The sequence below is a fragment of the Oryctolagus cuniculus genome, chromosome 16 (genome assembly GCF_051225735.1).
Source record: "Oryctolagus cuniculus isolate XC-2025 breed Fujian yellow rabbit chromosome 16, ASM5122573v1, whole genome shotgun sequence".
Lineage (NCBI taxonomy): Eukaryota > Metazoa > Chordata > Mammalia > Lagomorpha > Leporidae > Oryctolagus > Oryctolagus cuniculus.
In genome coordinates this window covers 52,903,397-52,926,843 of record NC_142882.1, presented here as the reverse complement: position 1 = coordinate 52,926,843, position 23,447 = coordinate 52,903,397, and the positions used below count along the sequence as shown (strand labels likewise).

Here is a 23,447-nt window from a genome sequence, read left to right as displayed (position 1 = left end):
TTTACAGGACATTTAAAGAATTTTTTTTTCTCATTTATTTAAAAGGCAGAGAGACAAAAAGAGACAGAGAAAATCTTTCATCTGCTGGTTCACTCCCCCAAAGTCTCACAACTGCTAGAGCTACACGAGGCTGCACCCAGGAGCCTGGAATTCAATCCAGCTTTCCCACATAGGTGGCAGGGACACAAGTACTTGAGCTATCACCTGTTGCCTTCCAAGTACACTTCAGCAAGAAACTGCAATTGGAAGCCGAGCTGACCCTGAACCCAGGCACGCTACAGGATGAGGTAAGTCTCAAGTGGGATCTTAACCGCACTCCTGCGGCCTGCCTCTTCATGTAGGTGTCTTTTTAAGAGGAAGTCTGTATTTTCACAATATCTCATTTGTTAAGATTTCATAATGCTTCATTTCTCCAAATTTTTATTTGAAATGCAAAGTGACAGGAAGAAGAGAAGGAAGGCAGGGAAAGCTAGATAGTAAGCAGAGGTACCAGGACTTGAACTGGCATGCCGATAGGAGACACAGGTGTGTCCTAAGCAATGGTTAAAACTACTGCACCACAATGCCTGCCCCATTATTTTCTTCCCATGATTTTTGTCCTATGTAAGAAGTGTTAAGTGAGGTACTACATGTTAACTGGCTCAAACTAGCCATTCCACAAAGCACACACCTTTCAAAACAACATGTACATGTAACTTTTGTAAATTAAAAAACAAAGTCTTTAACCCTAAGTCACAAAGTTTTTTCCTTATATGTCCTTTTAGGAATTTTCATTAGTCTTAGTTTTTATTTCTAGGTCTACAATATATTCTGAGCTAATCATTACATATACCATTCATTTGTTTATGTATGAATATTCAATTATTCCAGCAACATTTACTGAAAACAGTAACATCTTTCCATCACATTACCAAGGCATTCATTAGTAATGGGAATCAGTTGAGCCTGTTTGGTTGTCCCTTGGTAATAATGAGGGATTGGTTCCAGGACCCCTACATATACACAACTCTGCAGATACTAAAGTCCCCTATGTGATTATATTTGCATACAACCTATACACATAGTCCTTTATACTTTCAGTAGATTACTTACAGTATCTACTACAACGCAATGTGATAAACAGCTGTTACACTTCACTGTTTAGGGAATGACAAGAAAACACATCTATCTGTACATGTTCAGTACAGCTTTTTTTTGCTTCTTTGTGAATATTTTCAACTTCCAGTTGACTGAATCCATGGATGTGGAATCCACAGACAGAGGTCGACTGGGCCTGCTGGCCTCCTCCTGGCCTCGACTCTGCGCCACTCATCCAAGTAATTCTACATTGTCTTCATTTCAAAGGCTCACAGGAATCCTCGAGCATAAACTGTAGAACTCATTTTTCTTTTTCAAAAATTATTTTGGCTAATCTAGGTTCTTTATCAATTTTAGTCACAATAATTTAATGAAACTGTGACTGATATTAAGGTCACTCAATGAATTAGTATGGGGATGCGGTGTCCCAGAGGTGAACAACCACTGTGCCATGTCTGCCCCTAATGCACACTTCTACATTTATTTTTTAGTTCTTCATGCTAGTATAGGTTTCGCTTGCTCTTCTGTTTCTATTTCCTTAAGGCTGATGCTTAAGTCACTGCTTGAGACATTGCTCTTTTCTTTTTCTTTTCTTTTTTTTTTTGACAGCCAGAGTGGACAGTGAGAGAGAGACACTGAGAGAAAGGTCTTCCTTTTGCCGTTAGTTCACCCTCCAATGGCTGGCCGCGCTGCGGCCAGCGCACCGCGCTGATCCAATGGCAGGAGCCAGGTACTTCTCCTGGTCTCCCATGGGGTGCAGGGCCCAAGCACTTGGGCCATCCTCCACTGCACTCCCTGGCCACAGCAGAGAGCTGGCCTGGAAGAGGGGCAACGGGGACAGAATGCGGCGCCCCGACCAGGACTAGAACCCAGTGTGCCGGCGCCGCAAGGCGGAGGATTAGCCTAGTGAGCCACGGCGCTGGCCCATTGCTCTTTTCTAATACAGGCACTTTTCCATGGATTGTTTTCCTGCACCTCTGCATTATTATTTTAATTCAGTGAAAAAATACTGTATATATTCTTTGGTGATATCTTCTCTGACCCACGGTTATGTGTAAGCATATCTTTTTTTTTCTTTTTGTGAGCATATCATTTAATTTCCAATTTTTTTTTTTTTCAGATAACATGTCATTGATTTTCAGTTTATTTCTGCTACCATCTGTGTTAGTTTGAGTTTTACTAGTGTGAATTCTGGCCAATTTCCTGGGTACTATGAAGACTCTATACTTAGGCTAGAAGGAATACACCTGATTACCCATCATTTGTGAGCTCTGGAAACTGGTTTACTAATTTCTAGTAGGTATTTCCTTGGACTCTAAAGGGTTTAGCCTCCCACACATACAGGTCAGGATGTACCCAAAAATTTAATGCAGCCCTCTACACATCTCCAGAGCTCTTCCTGCATTCACACTCCTTCTCTGATATTCTGCCCTACAAATTCCAGGCACCTTCTTCTCCCAGAATTTCAAGCTCTATTATGACTACCAGACTCTGTTTTTCTTCTCATCCACACTGAAACACAAAAGCTATCCCCAGGGGCTGGCGCTGTGGTGCAATGAGTTAAAGCCCTGGCCATGAAGCGCCGGCATCCCATATGGGCGCCAGTTCTAGTCCCGGCTACTCCTCTTCTAATACAGCTCTCTGCTATGGCCTGGGATAGCAGTAGAAGATGGCCCAAGTCCTGGGCCCCTGCACCCGAGTGGGAGACCTGGAGGAAGCTCCTGGCTCCTGGCTTCAGATTGGCACAGCTCTGGCTGTTGTGGCCATCTGGCGAGTGAACCATCGGATGGAAGACCTCTCTCTGTCTCTACCTCTCTAATTCTTTCAAATAAATAAAATAAACCTTTAAAAAAAACTATCCCCAGATAGTTTCTTTATACATATATATATACTTAAATATGTATGTATGTATGTATTTAAATATTCATTTGGAAGGCGGGGGGCGGGGGGTTGGATTGTGAATTCCTATCCAGAATTGTCCAAACAACTACAATGGCCTGGGCTGGACTCAGGTGGGAGCCAGGAGCCAGAAACACAATCCAGGTCTCCTATGTGGGTGGCAAGAACCCAGTCACTCGAACTATTGCTGCCTTCCAGGGTTGCATTAGTAGGAAACTGAAGTCAGGAGCCAGAGTGAGGAATTGAACCCAAGCACTCCCATGTGAGAAGCAGGCATCTTAACTGCTATGTTAAACAGTCACTCCCTGCAGAGTAATCATAATGTAGTTTCTTTGTCGACACTACAGGAGTTTGAATTACCACTGCTTTTGCTGTATTGGCAATCTTCTTGACATTGGGATATGATTAGGTGACTTTATTTCATTCTTATTCAACAAAAGAGTACAGATACACCTGATCTGCTCAAAAGCCATTCACCCATTTCAACTGTTAATAATGAACAAGATGATCCTCTGAATGATTATATCAATGGCACAAAACCAGTTAATTTTTACCCACAAAAGTAAAGTTCTTAAGAATAAACACACACACACACACACTCTGCAACACTGTGTTGTAGTCAATAGAACAAAGAGTTCAAAGACAAAATATCCATCTAAACCTTACCATCATTTAGTAGCAAACTGACCTCAGGCAAATCATTGACCTACTTTGAGCCTTACTTTTTAATTCATAAAATTGTTGCACAGACAAAACACTATAATCTATTTTAAAGATCTTTGTAAACTCAAGGATATTTTAAATTGCCTTATATAATATTATCTCAGTTTCTAAATCTATAGATCAAAATCCATAAATTAAATAAATATGGGGGCACAGGCCTAACAGACACATGGGCAATAAACGCTAAAAATCATTACGAGAAAGAGTATGAAACTATTTTAAAAGCACTGACACACACCTAGAGGAAGTATTGAATATAGGCCTTACAGCTCAACAGGTCCTAAAAACTTTAATTCACCCCAGCACAATAGTGATTAACGTTTATGACAAGAAGTTTGCTAATCAAGCCTGAGGTATATCGACCAAGTTCTAAAATAGTAACATCTGAAAAGACTTCTATAATAATAATTTTCAAAATAATTCAGTAATTTTAGAAATGAACCATTATACCTTAGCAAGTGATTTTACAATCGGATTCTCCATAATCCCCTTCAGGAAAATGAGGTCTATTTCTTCTGCTCCTGTAGATGAGGGCAGCTCCGTAAGGTTTTCCAAGACTTGCTGCATTGCTGCTGAGATACAAGCAATACAAAAAAAGAACAAAAACAAAGCTTACATTCCAAATCACTGAGGAAGATCATAAAATAATGCAAACGGATATGGACAACACTTTTGAAAAAATAACATCTTTAAAAACTGAACTGTTAAACAGTATGACTTTCAAGTTTAATTCCCATGAATCAGTAGCAGGATGGATTTTTACATGCAATCTGGGATTTATCAGCTACCTTACACATCCTTAAAACTCACACTTGGTTTATATTTTTCAAATGAAAAAATGTTACTTAGCTGTAAAAAAGAATGAAATTGTCTTTCAAAAAATGGATGCAACTAGAAATCACTATACTTAGTGAAAGAAGCCAGTCCCCAAAAAGACAAATGACTGCCCTGAACTGTGGTAACAAAATAGAATACAAAAACAATGTAATGTTTATGAGCAAAATTGACATTTTGAGATGTGCTGTGATTATTGTTTGCAGTCCTTGTCTCTACTGTTCAGGAACAGTGTTTTTTTGTTTTTCTTCTTACTATTTGTTGAATTATTCATTTAGTGGAGGGTTAAGCTTACGATTATAAAATAAGTTTAAAGTATGTCATTGTAAAAATTAAAAGAAAAAGGAGGGAGGGTAGGGTGGAAAGTATCACTATGCTCCTAAATCTGTACATATGAAATACCTGAAATTTGTTCACCTTATATAGATAAAATTTAAAAAGGGGAAAAAATCCCCACAACCTCTCCAAAACATTACTCAAAAGAAATTATAAAATCTGACTAAACTTCTGAAAAATAAAAACATTGAGTTAGTAATCAAAATCTTCCCACAAGCTCAGAACCAGGCTTCACTGGTGAATTATGAACATTTAAAGAATTAAAGTCAATACTTCACAAACTATTCCAAAAAATGTGAAAGCACTTCCCAAGTCATTATATGGGAACAATTACCCCTATACGAAACTCAGAAACACAAGACAGTTTCAAATAATAACCCTTATAAACATAGATGCAAAAGTCTTTACCAAGACACTAGCAAACTGAATCCAGCAACGTACAAAAAGGATGACACATGATGGCCAAGTATAATTTACCTAAGGAATACAAGAGTGGTTCCACTTGTGAAAATCAACCAATATGTTAATAGAACAATGAAAAAGTCAGTGATATTTCATTAGACACAAAATAAAGCATATGACAAAGTTAAAAATACTTCCATGATATGTAAGCCAAACTAGGAATAAGAAGGAAAATCCCTTATCTTGATAAACAGCATCTAAGAAAATCCACAAGCAACATTATACTTAGTGGTAAAAGACTAGATACTTCGCCCTCAAAGATGAGGAGTAAGACAAGGGCGTCCATTCTTGCCATTTCTATTCATCTTTATGTTGCAGATTCTAGCCAGGGATCAATACACAAAAATAAAATATATTTCTATACACTAGCAAACAACCCAAAAATGAAATTAAGAAAACCATTTAGTAACCATTTAGTCAGATTTTCTTATAGTAGCAACAGTAACAATACCACTGAGGAATAAACGTAATAAAACAAGTACAAAATTTGTAAAATGAAACATCATTTAATGAAATATCATTGAAAGAATAGGGGCTGGCTCTGTGGCACAGTGGGTAAAGCCACTGCCTATGGTTCCAATATCCCATATGGGTGCCAGTTCAAGTCCCAGCAGCTCCACTTCTGAGCCAGCTTCCTGCTAATGCACTTGGGAAAGCAGCGGAAGATGACGCAAGTCCTTGGGCACCTGCACTAACCTGAGAGATCTAAATGAACCTCCTGGCTCCTGATCGACCCAGCTCTGGCCATTCTGGGAGTGAACCAAAAGATGGAAGATTCCTCTACAGTCAAGACAAGGACTGTTCCTACTTTTTACTTTGGATTTTGTTTGTACTTCTTTTACTGGGAACTTTCCTTTCTTTACCATCTTCCGTAGTGATGACCATGTTTCTATGTGCAACACATCCTTAAGCATCTTCTGCAGGGCTGGACGGGTGGTGACAAATTCTTTCCGTTTGTTATGGAAGGTCTTTATTTTACTTTCATTTATATACGAGAGCTTTGCAGAGTATAGTAATCTGGGTTAACAGGTTTTTTTTTTTTTTTTCCTGTTTAGACTTGGAGTATATGTTGCCATTCTCTCTTAGCCTTTAGGATTTCTGATAAGTCTGCTGTGAGTCTAATTGGAGATCCTTTGAATATTTATGGAAAAATGGCAGGGCAAAGTCATTACTTATCAACATTCACGTTGAATGTAAGTGGCCCTAACTCTCCAGTTAAAAGACAGAGAATGGCTGAATGGATTAAAAAAAACCAAAACCCATCTATTTGCTGCTTACAAGGAACATATCTCACCAACAAAGATGCACAGAGACAGAAAGTGAAAGGATGGAAAAAGATGTTCCACGCTATCAGAAACCAAAAAAGAGCTGGTGTAGGAAATGTGACACCAGACATTGCAGAAATAAAAAGCATCATCAGAAATTATAAGAGCTGTATGCCAACAAACTGGGAAACCTAGAAGAAATGGATAGATTCCTGGACACATACAACCTTACCTTAATTGAGCCATGAAGGCATGTAAAACCTAAACAGACCCATTATTAAGACAGAAATTGAATCAGTAATAAAGATCCTTCCAACAAAGAAATGCCTAGGACTAGATGGCTTCACTGATGAATTCTACCAGACATTTAAAGATGAACTAACTCTAATTCTTCTCAAGTTACTCAAAACAATTGAAAGACAGGGAATCCTCCCAAATTCTTTCTATGAAGCCAGCATCATAATTCCCAAAAAACCTGAAAGAGACACAACAGAGAAAGACAACTATAGACCAATTCCCCTGATGAACACAGATGCAAAAATCCTCAACAAAATTCTGGCCAATCAAATCCAACAATCCAACAATCATTCACCAGGACCAAGTGGGATTTATCCCTGGTATGCAAGAATGGTTCAACATTTGCAAGTCAATCAATATGACTTATCACATTAACAAACTGCAAAATCATATGGTTATCTCAATAGATTCAGAGAAAGCATTTGACAAAATGCAATACCCTTTCATGATGAAAACTCTAAGCAAACTGGGTATAGAAGGAAAATTCCTCAATGCAAGGCAATTTATGACAAATCCACAGCCAGTGTCCTATTGAATGCGGAAAAGTTGGAAGCATTCCCACTGAGATCCGGGCCCAGACAAGGATGCCTGCTCTATCCATTGCTATTCAATATAATCCTGGAAGTTTTAGCCCAGAGCCATTAGAAAAGGAAAAGAAATCAAAGAGATTCAAATTGAGAATGAGGAAGTCAAACTATCCCTATTTGCAGAATTTACAGATGACATGATTCTATCTATAGGGGATCCAAAAGACTCCAACAAGAGACTATTGAAACTCATAGAAGAGTTTGGTAAAGTAGCAGGATATAAAATCAATACACAAAAATCAATAACCTTTGTATACACAGACAATGCCATGGCTGAGAAAGAACTTCTAAGATCAATCCCACTCACAATAGCTACAAAAGAAATCAAATACCTTGAATAAACTTAACCAAGGATGTCAAAGATCTCTAGAATGAGAATTACAAAACATTAAAGAAACAAATAGAAGATATAAAAAATGGAAAAATCTTCCACATTCATGGAAGAATCAATATCATCAAAATGTTCATTCTTCTGAAAGCAATTTATAGATTCAATGCAATATCAAAGTATCAAAGACATTCTTCTCAAATCTAGAAAAAGTGATGCTGAAATTCATATGGAAACACAGGAGACCTCGAATAGCTAAAGTAATCTTACACAACAAAAACAAAGCTGGAGGCATCACAATACCAGATTTCAAGACATACTACAGGGTAGTTATAATCAAAACAGCCTGGTACTGTACAAAAACAGATGGATAGACCAATGGAATAGAACAGAAACACCAGAAATCAATCCAAGCATCTACAACCAACTAATATGTGACCAAGGAGCTACAACCAATCCCTGGAACAAGGACAGTCTCTTCAACAAATGGTGCTGGGAAATCTGGATTTCCAAATACAGGAGTATTAAGCAGGACCTCTACCTTACACCTTACAAAACAATCCATTCAAAAAGGATTAAAGACCTAAATCTACGACCTGATACCACAAGTTACTAAGGAACATTGGAGAAACTCTGCAAGACATTGGCACAAAGAGTTCTCGGAAGAACCCAAGAGGCACAGGCAATCAAAATCAAAATCAATAGATGGGATTACATCAAATTGAGAAGCTTCTGAACTACAAAAGAAATACTCAGAAAAGTGAAGAGGCAACCAACAGAATGGGAGAAATTATTTGCAAACAATGCAACTGATAAAGGATTAATAACCAAAATATATAAAGAGATCAAGAAACTCCACAATAACAAAATGAGCCAGTTAAGAAATGGGCCGAGGACTTAAACAGACATTTTTCAAAAGAAGAAATCCAAATGCCTAACAGACACATGAAAAAATATTCAGGATCACTAGCTGTCAGGGAAATGCAAATCAAATCCACAATGAGGTGTCATCTCACACCATTTAGAATGGCTTTCATACAGAAATCAACAAACAACAAATGCTGGCAAGGATGTGGGGGAAAAGGTACCCTAGTCCATTGTTGGTGGGAATGTAAACTGGTAGTACTACTATGGAAGACAGTATGGAAATATCTCAGAAATCTGAATATAGACCTATCATATGACCCAGCCATCCTACTCCTGAGAACTTACAGAGGGAAAATGAAGTCAGCAAATAAAAGAATGATCTGCACCCCATGTTTATTGCAGCTCAATTCACAATAGCTAAGACATGGAATCAACCTAAATGCCTGCCAACTTTTCTGAATAAAGAAATTATGGGATATGTACTCTATGGAATACTACACAGCAGTAAAAATAAATGAAATCCAGTCATTTGCAACAAAATGGATGAATCTGGAAAATATCATATTTCGTGAAATAAGACAATCCCAAAGGGACAAATACCATATGTTCTCCCTGATCTGTGATAACTAATGGGGCACCCAAAATGAAATCTGTAGAAGGGAAATTGACACTTTGATAAGCAATGACTTGAACAGCTCATTGTCTTTAATGCTGAGGAACAGGTTTATTTTATTTTTTTGTTTTTCTTAATGGAGAATGGGACTGGGAATGGGAGAGAGAGGAGGAAGTGGGGTGGGAGGGTATGATGGGAAGAATCACTATATTCCTAAAGTTGTACTTATAAAATTTGTACTAACTAAATAAATGGTTTCTTTGGGAAAAAGAATACACATTGATCACTTTTCACATGATATATTCTACACTGTGAGAAAATAAATAAATGTATATTATTCAGGGAATATTTTCTAAAAAGAAATTGGTAAAGATGTTCTACTGTTGCTGATATTAGAAATATTGTAAGACAACAATCCAGGGTGTGATAATGATTGTGTATAAGTACTAGATTTGCTTTACCCAATCATTCATGGTCTCTTTAAAATCATTGTCATATCAACCATCTAAGTAATCCTTTCAAACATGCTGATGTCATGTTTGAAAGGGGGCTGGCACTGTGGCGAAGTAGGCTAGACCTCCACCTGTGGTGCCAGCATCTCACATGGGCGCCTATCCATGTCCCAGCTGCTCCTCATCAGATCTAGCTCCCTGCTAATGGCTTGGGAAAGCAGTGGAAGATGGCCCAAGTGCTTGGGCCCCTGCCCCCACATGGGAGACCTGAAGAAGCTCTTGGTTCCTGGCTTGGGATCAGCCAGCTCTAGCCACGGTGGCTATCTGCAGAGTGAACCAGCATATGGAAGACCCTTCTGTCTGTCCCTCTCTCTGTAACTCTACCTCTAAAACAAATAAATAAAATGTTAAAAAAAAAATTACTAAAAAGCCACAGCAGTCAAGACTGTGTGGTACTAGCATATAGACAGACACACAATCAAAAATAATCCAGAAATAAACTCATAAATTTGTGGTGAGTTGATTTTTGATAAGAGTGCAAGACATTTCAATAAAGGAACGAATATTCAACAACTGGTGCTGGGACATTGGATGTGCACATGCACATGTAAGACAGTGAGGCTAAACTGCCAGGCACCCCTCTCCATTCAATACCATAGTCTTATTTTATTAAGGCTAATTTTATTAGTTTTATCTCATTTTGATGTTTCTTTCGAATAAATCTGCTAATACTGAAGTTGTTTTTCAATTAACATTTTTATTAAAATAAAACACAAACATTGTTAAAGTCCAGTGTATTATTATATGGCTTATAGTGAAACACAGCAGTTCCCTGTTTCATGTGTCTATTCTTTTCCCAACTTATCCTATTTCCCAGGACTAAAAACTGCAAATTTTTAAATCATCTCTTTTAGTCGCATCCATTGGTAGTTTCTTTTCTTTCTGAATAATGCTATTGCTATGTTTTGACTGACTTGTTTTGGATAATATCTATTCTCTGTTAGGATACTACAAGTTTAAGGTTTTATGTTCACTATCCCCATACTCAATGTTTTATTAACTCAATAGTGTTGGGAGGCTGGCACTATGTCAAAGCAAGTAAAGCTGCCACTTACAGTGCCAGCATCCCATATAGTCGCTGGTTCAAGTTCCAGCTGCTCCACTTCCAATCCAGCTCCCTGCTAATGCTAATCACTACAGGGAAGGCCCTTTAAACAGAACAGATTCAATGACACATGGATGGGATTCTTATTTGATACAAAATTAATATATTTAAATTAGACCTTTCAGTTACAAATACAAACAAATCAAGAATCACCAGGTTCTGAGATAAGAATACCGAATATTTCAAACATGCTAACTTTCTCCATTTAAAAAAAAAAGGGAATAAATCATAATAGAAATCCCAACAGGATTCTTTGATAAAGTTATAACTTTTGCCTCAAGGAGAAAATATGAAAAAATAGCCAATACATTATTTGAAGAGACATAAATTTAAAGGGGTATCTGTGCTATCAACTATAAAAACACCACAAGTTGAAATGATTTTGTACTGTCATATTAACAGACAAATCTTGAAGCCCAGTAGCTAAATGGAATTTATTATGTGATAACAGTGACATTTCAAGTCAGCAGGGTAGGTTTTGGTAAAATATGCTAGATAATACATGAGTTTATATAAGGATACTTCTAAAAGTTTGTGGAAAAATGAAATTTTAAGTTTCTTTGATGAAAACCTTTAAAATAAAACCTATGCATGCTTTTTCATTATAAGTATTTTCCATGAATTGTTTGAAGACTTCTTATATTCCTTCCCAAAACAGCAGCAATGTATTAATAAAACACCACATAAACAAAAGCAAATAGATGAAGAAAACACTAGACAAAAAAATAAAAAATATTTCAAAGCTTAAAAGTAACAGGAGTAGAAACCAAGTTAGTGCAAAAGAAGCAACAGGTCTTACCTGCTAAATATTTCTAGAATTCATCAATACCTTTCCATCATCCCTTCATGAGTACTAGCTATCATCTTTTCATACTACTATATCAACCTCCTTTCTGTATTTAACTCATAATGAGTCAATTAAAATGTAATTTTCATGCCTGTAAGCCTTTAATGCATTGCTAGATTCCATCTGCATTACCTTTTGCAGGTTTAGCCACACTAACCTTCCCCACTTAACACCACACCTGCACAACCACTCTCCCATTGCCCAATTCACTCTCACTCTTCAGGAGCAGAATTTCAATACCCCTTTAGGATAAACCTCCTAAGAGAATTTCATAGTATTCTGTAGTTTAAAATTCTCATAATCTCACAGAATTAAATATTGACCTTTAAGGCATACTTTCTAAACTCTAAGTCTGACAAGCACACAAATCCTGTCTGCCTTATTCACACCTGTACTCCAACAAGAGCACAGTCTGATATCATTAGTTCTCAATAACAGAGTCACAAAAACTAAGATTTTTCTGCTACCAGAGTCAAGAACATTTTAAAATTATATATTTATAATCTGTAAATAATTGTTTACAAACAAATCTGTGTAATATTTGGGAGCAGAAAAGCATGGTATAGTTTATAGGGATAGTATTAAAGCTATCACTTCCTGTGATAAACAGAAAAAGAACAGTGGTGTCTTTAAATGCTTACTCTATTAATATGGCACAATTTATGGTAATTTCCTCTCTTATGTATTTCTAACTTTATATAATATTATATAAAGCAAATCAATTAAACAATTGTTACTTACCAACCTATATTTTGTTCTAAAAGCTTTCTGTTCAGGTTTATTTTACAGAAGCATTTCTACTCAGTTTTAGAAATATAGTGAAATGAGTTAACCTTAATAAGTTATAAATTAAAACCAGAGCTTATCTTAGTATTAAAGAATCATTTTGTAACCCATTTGGGGGTATGTTCACACTCATTTAACTCAACGAACTGAATTTCGCATTGAAAACAGAATAAGTGTTCACAAAATGTTAAAAATTATTTCTGAACTTGTATTTTACAGATAAAATAACAATTACTTAACCAGATCCACATTGCACAATTTACAGAATCCATGAAATGGAAAGTAAAATCTCATTCTATGTACTTGGGAAGATTTAAGGATAATTTTTTAAAAGTACCTGGATTATTTATAATGCACTTGCAAAAGAAAAATTCCTTTTTAAAATAATTTCCAAAAATGATGTGAAAACAAGAAAAGACAGGAAAATTTAGATCAAATTCCCTTAAAATTAAATTTTGACACAATTATTTTTACACACAGTACTGATAACAGCTGCGTTCATCCACAACATTAGTTAGGTGAATAAAATTATCTATAAAATGACAACATGTTGTTAATATCTCAGGTCTCAAATCAATTTCCTGAAATTTTAGTTTAACTATATGAAATCAAAGAAGAAAAATAGGACTTTGAACGTGCACAGCTAGTTCCATCATTATTTACTCAGAGCGCATTAGATGTCAGGCATGGGTCAGATGGTGAAAATGCAGACACACACCATCTGTCCTCCAAAATCTCAAAGAGAGTAGACCAAAACGTGTAAACATACACATGAGGCAATCCCAGAGTAAAGGGATACAGCACACTGGTTAAGAACCTGGCCTCTACCATTACCTAGTCCTGGAAAGCTAGGTAAATGGCTTAACCCCCTACGAAGCTAGTTTCTTTTGTCTGTTAAGTGGGGAAGGACTATCTCACAGGGTTACTGTTGCTATATAATACATGAGCTCCTAGTGTATTATTAACATGGGGGGAAACACAGCAAAGGATTTAAATGCTAGCTCTTTGCTTGACGGCATGGCCAGGTGATGAGAGGATGCAGAATCAGGGGTACACCAGTGTAAGACATCCTAGTGGAAATAAACAAGTTCATCCTACTGAAAATATTGAACTTACAGTCAACATTAAAACAAAACGTAGAGCTGAATTTCCCAATGCGTTTCTAGAGGAAATCCAAACTGGGAGTTAGCCACAAAGAAGGGCAGACCTAGTGCAGGGCAGTGAGTCAGGGGAACTTAAGACCCTGCATGCAACAGCCCACTTTTCAAACTACCAGAAGACGGGGATGCTGGAGGTGGGAAGCAGGAGAGCAGAGGCTGAGGCAACCCTGGCTCTTGGTGACAGACATTGCAGCGGAGCGGGCCGGGGGAAGGAGAGGGCTTAGCAGTGGATGCTCCGGAGCAGTGCTTCTCAGACAGGCCGCCCCGGTAACAGGGACGCAGGACATCCTTTGTACGCTGGGCTGCTCGTCACCAAATCAATGCCTGCAGTGTTCCACAGTTGTCTTGACAACCACCAACTCCCCTTACAACATTTCTCATCACTGCTGGGCAATGTCTGCCTACAAACTCAAGGGACCACTTCCAGATCTGCTCCTGTGCTTCCGTGCCGGAGGGGGCTAGAGGGAGGGGGGAGGAGGACACAAGAGCAAAGGAAATCCTCATCAGGTTCATCAGCTGCCATTCATGCATAAACCAGCAATTACAGATCCTCCAGATGTTTGAAGAACACACCAGTGATAGTGGACAAGGCTAAGTAGAACAGAACAGAAGAGAACTTTCAAATTTTTCATTCTGAGCTCCTGGCTCCTGGCTTCAGATTGGTGCAGCTCTGGCCCTTGTGGCCAATTGGGAAGTGAACCAGCAGATGGAAGATTCTCTGTTAGTATTTTCAGATATTAGAGAGAGGCTACTGCATTCATAAAACTACAAGCCATTAAGGGGTGGGGGTGGGGGAAGCAGAGCAACCCAAAAATAAGAGTTCTTGGCAATTAAGATTTTTATCAAATTAAAATATAACAGTAGATTGAATGACAGAATAAGGCTGAAACTGCTAATCCAGAAACTCAAGTCAACGCAATCTGCCAAATGCAGAACAAAGAAGGAAAGAATGAAGCACAACTGTATCTATTAAGAATTTTATAAAACCAGACCAGAGACACAGGGTAGGGAGGAAATAACTGAAGCAGTATTAAAAGAAAATGTCCCAGAACTTAAATAATGTAACAATATAGAATGAAAAGTCTTCCAAAGACACAGAAGACAATGAAAAAAGAACCAAATCCACAAATATCTCAGTGAAACTTCCAGATGCTGAGGATTACGAGATGGCAGGTGGGGAAAGTGAGTGATGTGAAAGGAACAATCATCAAACTTCTCCAACATTTATTATCGGTAATAATGACTATTGGACAATAATGGAGTTGGAGTAACTTCAAATTTTGATAAAAATAAGCAAATTTACATATACAGTTTTTCAAAAGCCTAATTATACATTCACACACATGACATATATTGAAACACAAAAAAAACAAAAATTGATCATCTCCCCCAAAGAAATTTCTTTCCCAGCCTTTCAGACAAAATGTAAGCCTGTGTTAGATCATATCTACTATGATTTAGATATTTTTGTGTTAAAGGCTTCATTCCCCAGGATGGTGCTATTGGAAAGTGCTAGAACTTGTAGGACGTGGGAGGTCCCTAGGCTACAGGGGCAAACCCTTAAGGACTGTTGTGAAGCCCGAGTGTGAGCCCAGTGACTCTCTGCTTCCAGGGTCACCATGAGAACAGTCCATGCCCCACCCTCTACCATCTGCTGTCCTCACCACACGCCTAACCAGTGGGTTGCCTGAACCTCCAAATCTGAGCCAAATTATTCTCTTCTCTTCATCAAGGCAGCTGCCTCAGGAATTCTGCAATAGTAATGCAAACCTGGCTAACACAATATCCTTCTTTATTTACATGAATGTAATTATTTTATTTAATAAACAATCTTAGTGAACTTTCCATATTGGAGCTTATTCTTTTCAAGACACCTAGTACCTCACTATATGGATGCATCAAAACATATTTAGCAGGGGCCAGCACTGTGGTGTAGGGGGTAAAGCCACCACCTGCAGTGCCAGCATCCCATATGGGCGCTGGTTCCAGTCCTGGATGCCGCACTTCTGATCTAGCTCTCTGCTGTGGCCTGGGAAAGCAGAAGATGGACCAGGTCCTTGGGCCCCTGCACCTGCATGGGAAGACCTGGAGGAAGCTCCTGGCTCCTGGCTTCAGATTGGTGCAGCTCTGGCCCTTGTGGCCAATTGGGAAGTGAACCAGCAGATGGAAGACTCTCTCTCTGCCTCTCCTCTATGTAACTCTTTCAAATAAATAAATAGATCTTTAAAATATATATGTACTTAGCCTGTCCTCTACTGGGAGACATATAGGTTGTTTCCATCTTTTGCAGCTATAATCAGTGTTACAATCAGCATTCAAAAAAATAAAACTTTTGTCTAGATATAGATATATATTAGAAAGTAAATACTAAGAGTAAAATTGCTACGCCAAAGGATATATGATTGTTCAATTGTCAGATGCTGTCACACTGTCCTTTAAACAGGATGTAGCAGTGATATTTCCATCAAGAGGCTCTTGTTCATTATTATTTTGCTTAAGGTTTAATTTTATTTGAGAAGGGAGGAGGGAGGGGGAGGAGAAAGGGGAGGGGGAGAGCATGAAAGAGATATTTTCCATCTGCTGGTTCACCTCCCAAAAGGCCACAATAGCCAGGGCCAGGGCTGGGGGCTAGCCTGAAGCTGACCAATAACTCTACTGTGATTTCCCACGTGAGTGGCAGGAGCCCAAAGACTTAGGTCATCTTCTATGGCTTTCCCAGGCACATTAGCAGGGAGCTGGATTGGAAGCAGAGCAGTTAGGACTTGAACCCATACAGGATGCTGGTGTTGCAGGCAGCGGCTTAACTCACCTACACCACAACACTAGCCCCTCATTATTATAATAATGAACTGCTGGGGTGGCGCTATGGCATAGCAGGTAAAGCATGGCCTGCCGTGCTGGCATTCTTTATTGGTGCCAGTTCGAGACCCTGCTGCTCCTCTTCCAATCCAGCTCTCTACTGTGGCCTGGGAAAGCAGTAGAAGATGGTCCACGTGTTGGGCCCCTGACCAGGGTGGGTATCTCAGAAGCAGCTCTTTGCTCCTGGCTTCAGATTGGCCGAGCTCTGGCCACTGCGACCATCTGGGAGTGAACCAGCAGATGGAAGATCTTTCTCTCTGCCTCTGCCTCTCTAACTCTGCCTTCCAAATAAATAAATAAATCTTTAAAAAAAAAAATGAATTGCTTCACAAAATATTCTAATGCAGACTCTGAGGACACATACAACACAAGGAGTGACTGAAGTAGGGCAAGAATTAAATCTGAATTTTAATCTAATTTTCCCCAATAAATTTTTTAAAATTCAACTTCATATTTATTTCCTTGCCTAAAAAACATGACACTGGTGCTGGCACCGTAACGCAGTGGGTTAAGACAGCAACTGTAATGCAGGTATTCCATATGGGCACTGGTTCAAGTCTTAGATGTTTCAACACCAATTCAGCTCCCTGCTAATGCAGCTGGGGAACCTGGATGGAGTTCCTGACTCCCAGCTTCAGCCCAGTCCAGCCTCATACATTGCTGCCATTTGGGGAGTGATCCAGTAGGTAGATCTCTCTCGAAGTCCGCCTTCCCTTTAAATAAACAAACCTTTATAAAAAGATACATAAATGAAAAGAAATCAAGGGGATACAAATTGGGAAGGAGGAAGTCAAACTATTCCTATTTGCAGATGACATGATTCTATCTATAGGGGATCCAAAAGACTCCAACAAGAGACTATTGAAACTCATAGAAGAGTTTGGTAAAGTAGCAGGATATAAAATCAATACACAAAAATCCATAGCCTTTGTATACACAGACAATGCCACGGCTGAGAATGAACTTCTAAGAACAATCCCATTCATAATATCAACAACAACAAAAAAAATCAAATACCTTGGAATAAACTTAACCAAGGAAGTCAAAGATCTCTACAATGAGAATTACAAAATATTAAAGAAACAAATAGAAGATACAAAAAATGGAAAAATACTGCACGTTCATCAAAATGTCCATACTTCCAAAAGCAATTTACAGATTCAGTGTGATATCAATCAAAATATCAAAGACATTCTTCTCAGATCTAGAAAAAGTGATGCTGAAATTCATATGGAAATACAGGAAACCTTGAACAGCTAAAGCAATCTTACACAACAAAAACAAAGCTGAAGGCATCACAACACCAGATTTCAAGACATACTACAGGGTAGTTATAATCAAAACAGCCTGGTACTGTACAAAAACAGATGGATAGGCCAATGGAACAGAAATGCTAGAAATCAATCCAAGAATCTACAACCAACGTATATTTGACAAAGGAACTAAAACCAATCCCTGGAACAAGGACAGTCTCTTCAACAAATGGTGCTGGGAAAACTGGAATTCCACAGGCAGAAGTGTGAAGCAAGACCTCTACCTTTTAACTTATACAAAAATCCACTCAACATGGATTAAAGACACAGAGGAACATGCTCCATCTACTAGTTCTTTCCCCAAATGTCTATAACAAGCAAGACTGAGCCTTGGGTCTCCCACGTGAGTGGCAAGGATTCAAATACTTGAGCCATCATCTGCTGCCTCCCAGAACATGCATTAGCAGAAATTGTATCAGAAGTGGAGGAGTCAGGTCCCAAACCTTGTACTTCCATACCAAACGCAGGCACCCCAAGCAGCATCTCAACTGCTGCACCAAACACCTGGCCCAATCACGGCCTTCTAAAAGATATCCGTTAACATCAGCTACTATTTATTAATAAGCTCCTCCCATTTGCAACCTCTTCTCTACATTCTCACTTTTGAAGCTGCATTATTTCTAACTTTTTGCTATGTAAAAACATTTGTTAGTCTTCCATGTTTGCCCCCTCCTTTGTGAACTTTTTGCTTCTCTTAGATAAGGACTGAGGAGAGTTAGTTCTGAGTCATTAAGTGTGCACTTATGTATTGGTTGAGAGTCAGAGACAGAGACCTTTCCATCTGCTGCTTCACTCCCCAAAAACCTGCAACTCCTGAGCTGAGCCAGGCCAAACGCAGGAGGCAGGAACTCGATCCACATCTGCCATGTGGGTGGCAGGGACCCAACTATTTAAACCATCGCCTTGTTAGAGTCCGCATCAGCAGGAAGCTGGAATCAGGTCTGCAGTCAAGATCTGAACCCAAGCACTCTGATATGGGATGTGGGCATCTTAACTGCTAGGCCATACACCTGCCCCTGCCTCCATAACCATTTTCCAGAATAACTGTACAATACAAAGTTAGCTTTTTATGGTCTAATTAGAACCAATATTTCATCACTTCAGGTAGAATACAGAAGCCTATCAGCATATAGGTGACTCTACTTTCCCCACTTTATGTTGGAATTGTCTGAATATTACATCTACACTCACTGAAAACCCCATCAGACATTACAGCTTTTGCCTCCAACCATCAGATGTATTTTAAAGAACAAGACGAGAACAGTCTATTACATTTGCCTTAATCTGCTATTCCTCCTTCACTGCTGATGGTCCCAGTTTCCTTCTGGTATCATTTCCTTCCCAAAGCACTTACTCTAGCAGTTTTTTCAAATTTTATTTTTAGAACACATATGCTGGCAACAGATTCTCTAAGTGATTATCTGTGAAAGTCTTCATTTTACTCTCATTCTTGGAGAGTATTTCCACCGGATAAAGAATTCTGGGTTGGCTGCTTCTCCTTCTGCCCAATGCTTATAACATTGCTTTACCTCCTTCTGGCCTGTTGGTCTCGAATGAAAAGTCCACGTTCATTCAAAGAGTACCCCTCAGTTAGTAGTGAAATATATATTTTGGTTTTGCTTTCACTATTTTTCTCTTTTGCTTTCAGCAGTTTGACTATGGTAGGTCTGGACACAGATTTCACTGGACTTACCTTCTTTGAGCTTCATTGAACTTTTGAGTCTACAGGTTTATGTTTGCCCCAAAAGTGAAGAGTTTTCAGCCTTTATTTCTTCACATATTCCTTCTGCATCACATTCTCCCCTGCTGCTCGTCTCCCCTCCTCATATCATACCACAGCTCCCAAGACTCTGTTCACTTTCTCCCATCTTTTTTCTCTGTGCTCAATTTGGAAATATTTGTATTGCTCCATCTTCATAGATGGCTTCTCTTTTCCATTCTCCTATTGTGTCTGTCCAGGGAAATTTGTTACTGATTTGTTTGGGTTCAAATTCTTCATTCAGTTCTTTTTCTATTTCTTTTCGAAGACATTATAAATTCATTTCAACAGTTACACTCTTATTTCTGGTAGCATATTTATAATAGCTACTTTAAATCTTTGTCAAATAATTCCCACATCTGTGTCATCTTGGTGTTGGCATCTGTTGATTGTTTTTGTCCATGTGAGTTTTTACTGTTTGTTCATACCTCCACATAATTTTGAGATTCTATGGGGAATACTGGTATTTTCATTTGAGCTGGCACTGATGGACTCAGCTGAACCTAGGGCTTAAATTCTGACCAGCATTCTGAGGCACCAATTCCATTTTAGTTCCATGTTTATATTTGTAATCTAGTTTGCAAACCCAAGTTTTTTATTTCTCCTGGGTAAATATTGAGGAGCAGGACTGCTAAGTATGAGTATGCTTCATTTCACAGAACTTTTCAAAACTTCCACAGTGCTATTCAGAGCTAAATCAACACATATACCACCCGCTGGCCAGTCTGAGACTCAAGTGGTAGCTCACTGGTATGTATTTCAGTACTCACCATTTGAGTACGCTGTTCAGGCTCTGATCCATACATGCACAGCTCAGAAGGGAGCCCATGAGCACATAAAAACTCTAAGGGGTCTCTTTCCAGACTTCTCCCCTCCCTGTAATCTGCCTGGTACTTCTGGTTCTTTGGGGTGTTATTTATGTCACATATTTCCTACAACTACACTCAAGTCGAAGTTCAAGCAGAATACTGACAGAAGGAAAAAACCCTTGGGGACGACGACACCTCCGACTAAAGAGGAAGGTTTGCTTCCCTGGTGTTTTAGCTCCTCTTAGCTTTAGCCATACCCACACTGCTGCCTAAGGATTTCTTAGGGACCAGCGTGCAAGAGAACACAAAGACAAAAAGGGAAAGATTGGGGGGAGGGGAGAGAATTTCTGTACTGTTTCTGGGAATTAGGAAACCTTTTTCCTGCTCTTCACAACAGTCCTGTCGATTCCAATCCCCATTTCTAGGTTTTGAGTTCAGGTCAGGGGACACCAAAGCAAAAAAAAAAAAAAAATTAATTCACCACTGAATCAGTGATACTTAATTACTGGTTATTTTCTCCAACGTGTCTGCTACTATTTACTTTTCAGTCTGCAAACTTACCCTACATTTTCTGCCCAGTATTTATTAGCTGCAGCCAGAGACAGACAAGGTATAGTGTGCTTATTTCACCTTACTGGAACTCTTTGCAAGTTACAATTTTCATCAAAACTTGGTGAAAATTTGGGGTGGTTAGGTATCATTATTTCTTCAAATAATTTTTTCCTGTCCCTTTTTGTCTGCAACTTTCATTATATGTGCAGACGCCGCTTGACTTATAATGGAGTTCCATCCCAGACCATCTATCATAAGCTAAAGATATTATACATAAAAAATGCATTTACTGCACCTAATCTATCAGACATCCTTTCTTAGCAACACAGCACACTAGAGTGCTGGCTGTTTCCCACTGCGATCACACGGCTGACAAAGCCACCATTTGTGGCCACTGATGAACATCACAATAAAGGATGAAGTACCTGGCACCAGCCTGGGAAAAGATCAAAGTTCAAAATCGGAAGTACAGTTTCTGCTGGATGCATGTTGCCTTTGCAACATGTAAAGTCGAAAAACTCTCCACTGAGCCACGGTAAACCGGAAACTGTATGCATGTTAAATGTTTGACACTGTCCCAGAGGCCTACAAAGCTTGTTCACTATTCTTACAAATCCTTTTACTCTCTCTTCTATGGAGTAAAGGCTTTTTTGATTCTCATTTTTTCTCTGACACCACAAATCTACTGTGGAATCTATACAGTGCATACTTCATTTCTAATCATATTCTTTTCAAATACAAAATTTCTGTTGGTTCTACTCTAATTTGTTCCTCTATTGAGATTTGAGTCTCAGCCTAATTTCCTTTAATTCTTTCAATATATTTAAAATAGCTAACATCTTTGTTAAATCCAACACTGAATTGAGGTAGTCAGTTCGCATTGAGATTTTTTTTCTTAACTCTGGTCGTATTCTTGTTTTTCTTTGCTTTCCCTGTTTTGCCTGTATAGCAGGTTTGGTTGAACACTGAACTTTTAATATATTAACTCTGGATTGATTTTTCAAAGTTACGGGAATTTTGCCGTAACTGGTCTGGACTTACACTGCAGAATCTGTTTCCTTCCTTGTATGTGGTCAGGGCATTTCTGCTCAGGTTTTTATTTCTTATTTTTATACTTTTAGCCTGGCTTCCTTAGGGCTTTGCCAATATCCATATAGCTTAATGATCAGCCAGTGACCTGGGCAAAGGTTGTGCTCAAGGCTGTAACATTCCCATCCTCAGTCAGTTTACCAAGTATGGATTGGGACATATGTTCAAAGTGGAGGCCAGTTCTCAAGCGTCCCTCGCTTTCATTTTTGCTGTGGGTTCTCGTCTTCCTGTATGGAGAGAGGGCTCATGTCTTTCCATGGCTCTCTCATGTCAAGGGTTTCCCTATCAAATTCCTGCAGGTCCACTGCTCACACCAAACCAAGTCTACAGACTCACATAAGCAAAGCAGCACATTTTCTCCATCTATTTCCAACCAAATCCAGCGTTTCTCACTGGTCAAGTCACACTTTTTTTTTTTTTCCTCCCCAGTGCTAGCCTGAATCAAGTTATTGCTCAACTCTTGGGCAGCAAAACTGCTAGTTTTCTTTGCTGGTCCAAGTTGTCTTAGTTCAGACTGCTGTAACAGAAATATCAGAAACTGGTGGCTTATGTGCCAGAAACCTATTTCTGACAGTTGTGAGGGCTGGGAGGTCCAGGATCAAGGTGGTGACTGATTCAGTCCTTGATTTCCAGAAGGATCCCCTATTGCTGTCTCCTCACACGGCAGAGAGGTATGGAAGCAGAACACAAGCCACCTCCAGTCCGTTCATTTTTCTTTTATAAGGACATTAACACCATGATGTCGCCTCCACCCTCATGACCCAATCCTAACCTTTTCCTCTCCCAAAGACCCCCACCACCACCGCCAGATACCATCCCATGGGATTATGGTTTCACACTATGCATTGGTGGGAGACACATTCAGTCTGCAGCACTGTTCAGGTTTCAGTTTTCACTGGCTGAGAGAGGCCTGCAGAGGTTCACAGGAGCAGCCCCAGGCAAGGCCTCAGACTTACACTGCTCTTACCTCAGGCTCCCATAGTTGCAAGAATTAAATGCTTCAGGGCTGGCATGGTGATGTGACAGGTAAAGCCACTGCCTGAAATGCTGGTATCCCATGTGGGTGCTGGTTCAGGTTCAAGTCCCAGCTGCTCCACTTCCAATCAGCTCCTTGTTGATGGCCAGGGAAAAGTAGCAGAAGAGGGCCCAAGTGCTTGGGCCCCTGTTATCCACGTGGGAGACCCAGATGAAGCTCCTGGCTTCGGCCTGACCCAGCCCTAGCTGTTGTGGCCATCTGAGGAGTAAGTCAGCAGATGGAAGATCTCGATCTCCCCCCATCTCTCTCTAACTTTTTCAAATAAATAAAACTTCAAAAAGAAGAAATGCTTCACAATTTTTTCAACTGCCTTTGGTCAATTTAGCCTTAGA

The 23,447-nt window shown here is 39.2% G+C and overlaps 1 protein-coding gene across 23 annotated transcripts in view; it reads right to left on the bottom strand.

Moving 5' to 3' along the window:
• PALS2 (protein associated with LIN7 2, MAGUK p55 family member) overlaps positions 1-23,447 on the bottom strand; it is a 124,828-nt gene that overhangs the window by 68,075 nt on the left and 33,306 nt on the right. For 12 of the 23 annotated variants that reach the window (XM_051852829.3, XM_070059665.2, XM_051852831.3 and 9 more), the window contains one exon: positions 4,150-4,268. The exons of 1 other annotated variant lie outside the window; for it this stretch is intronic. In XM_051852829.3, the coding sequence (XP_051708789.1) occupies positions 4,150-4,266 (117 nt within the window). In that variant the 5' untranslated portion in view covers positions 4,267-4,268. Of the gene's footprint in view, positions 1-4,149; positions 4,272-23,447 lie in introns of all 23 variants that reach the window. 10 more of the 23 variants (XM_051852828.3, XM_070059664.2, XM_070059662.2 and 7 more) reach the window with 1 other exon arrangement.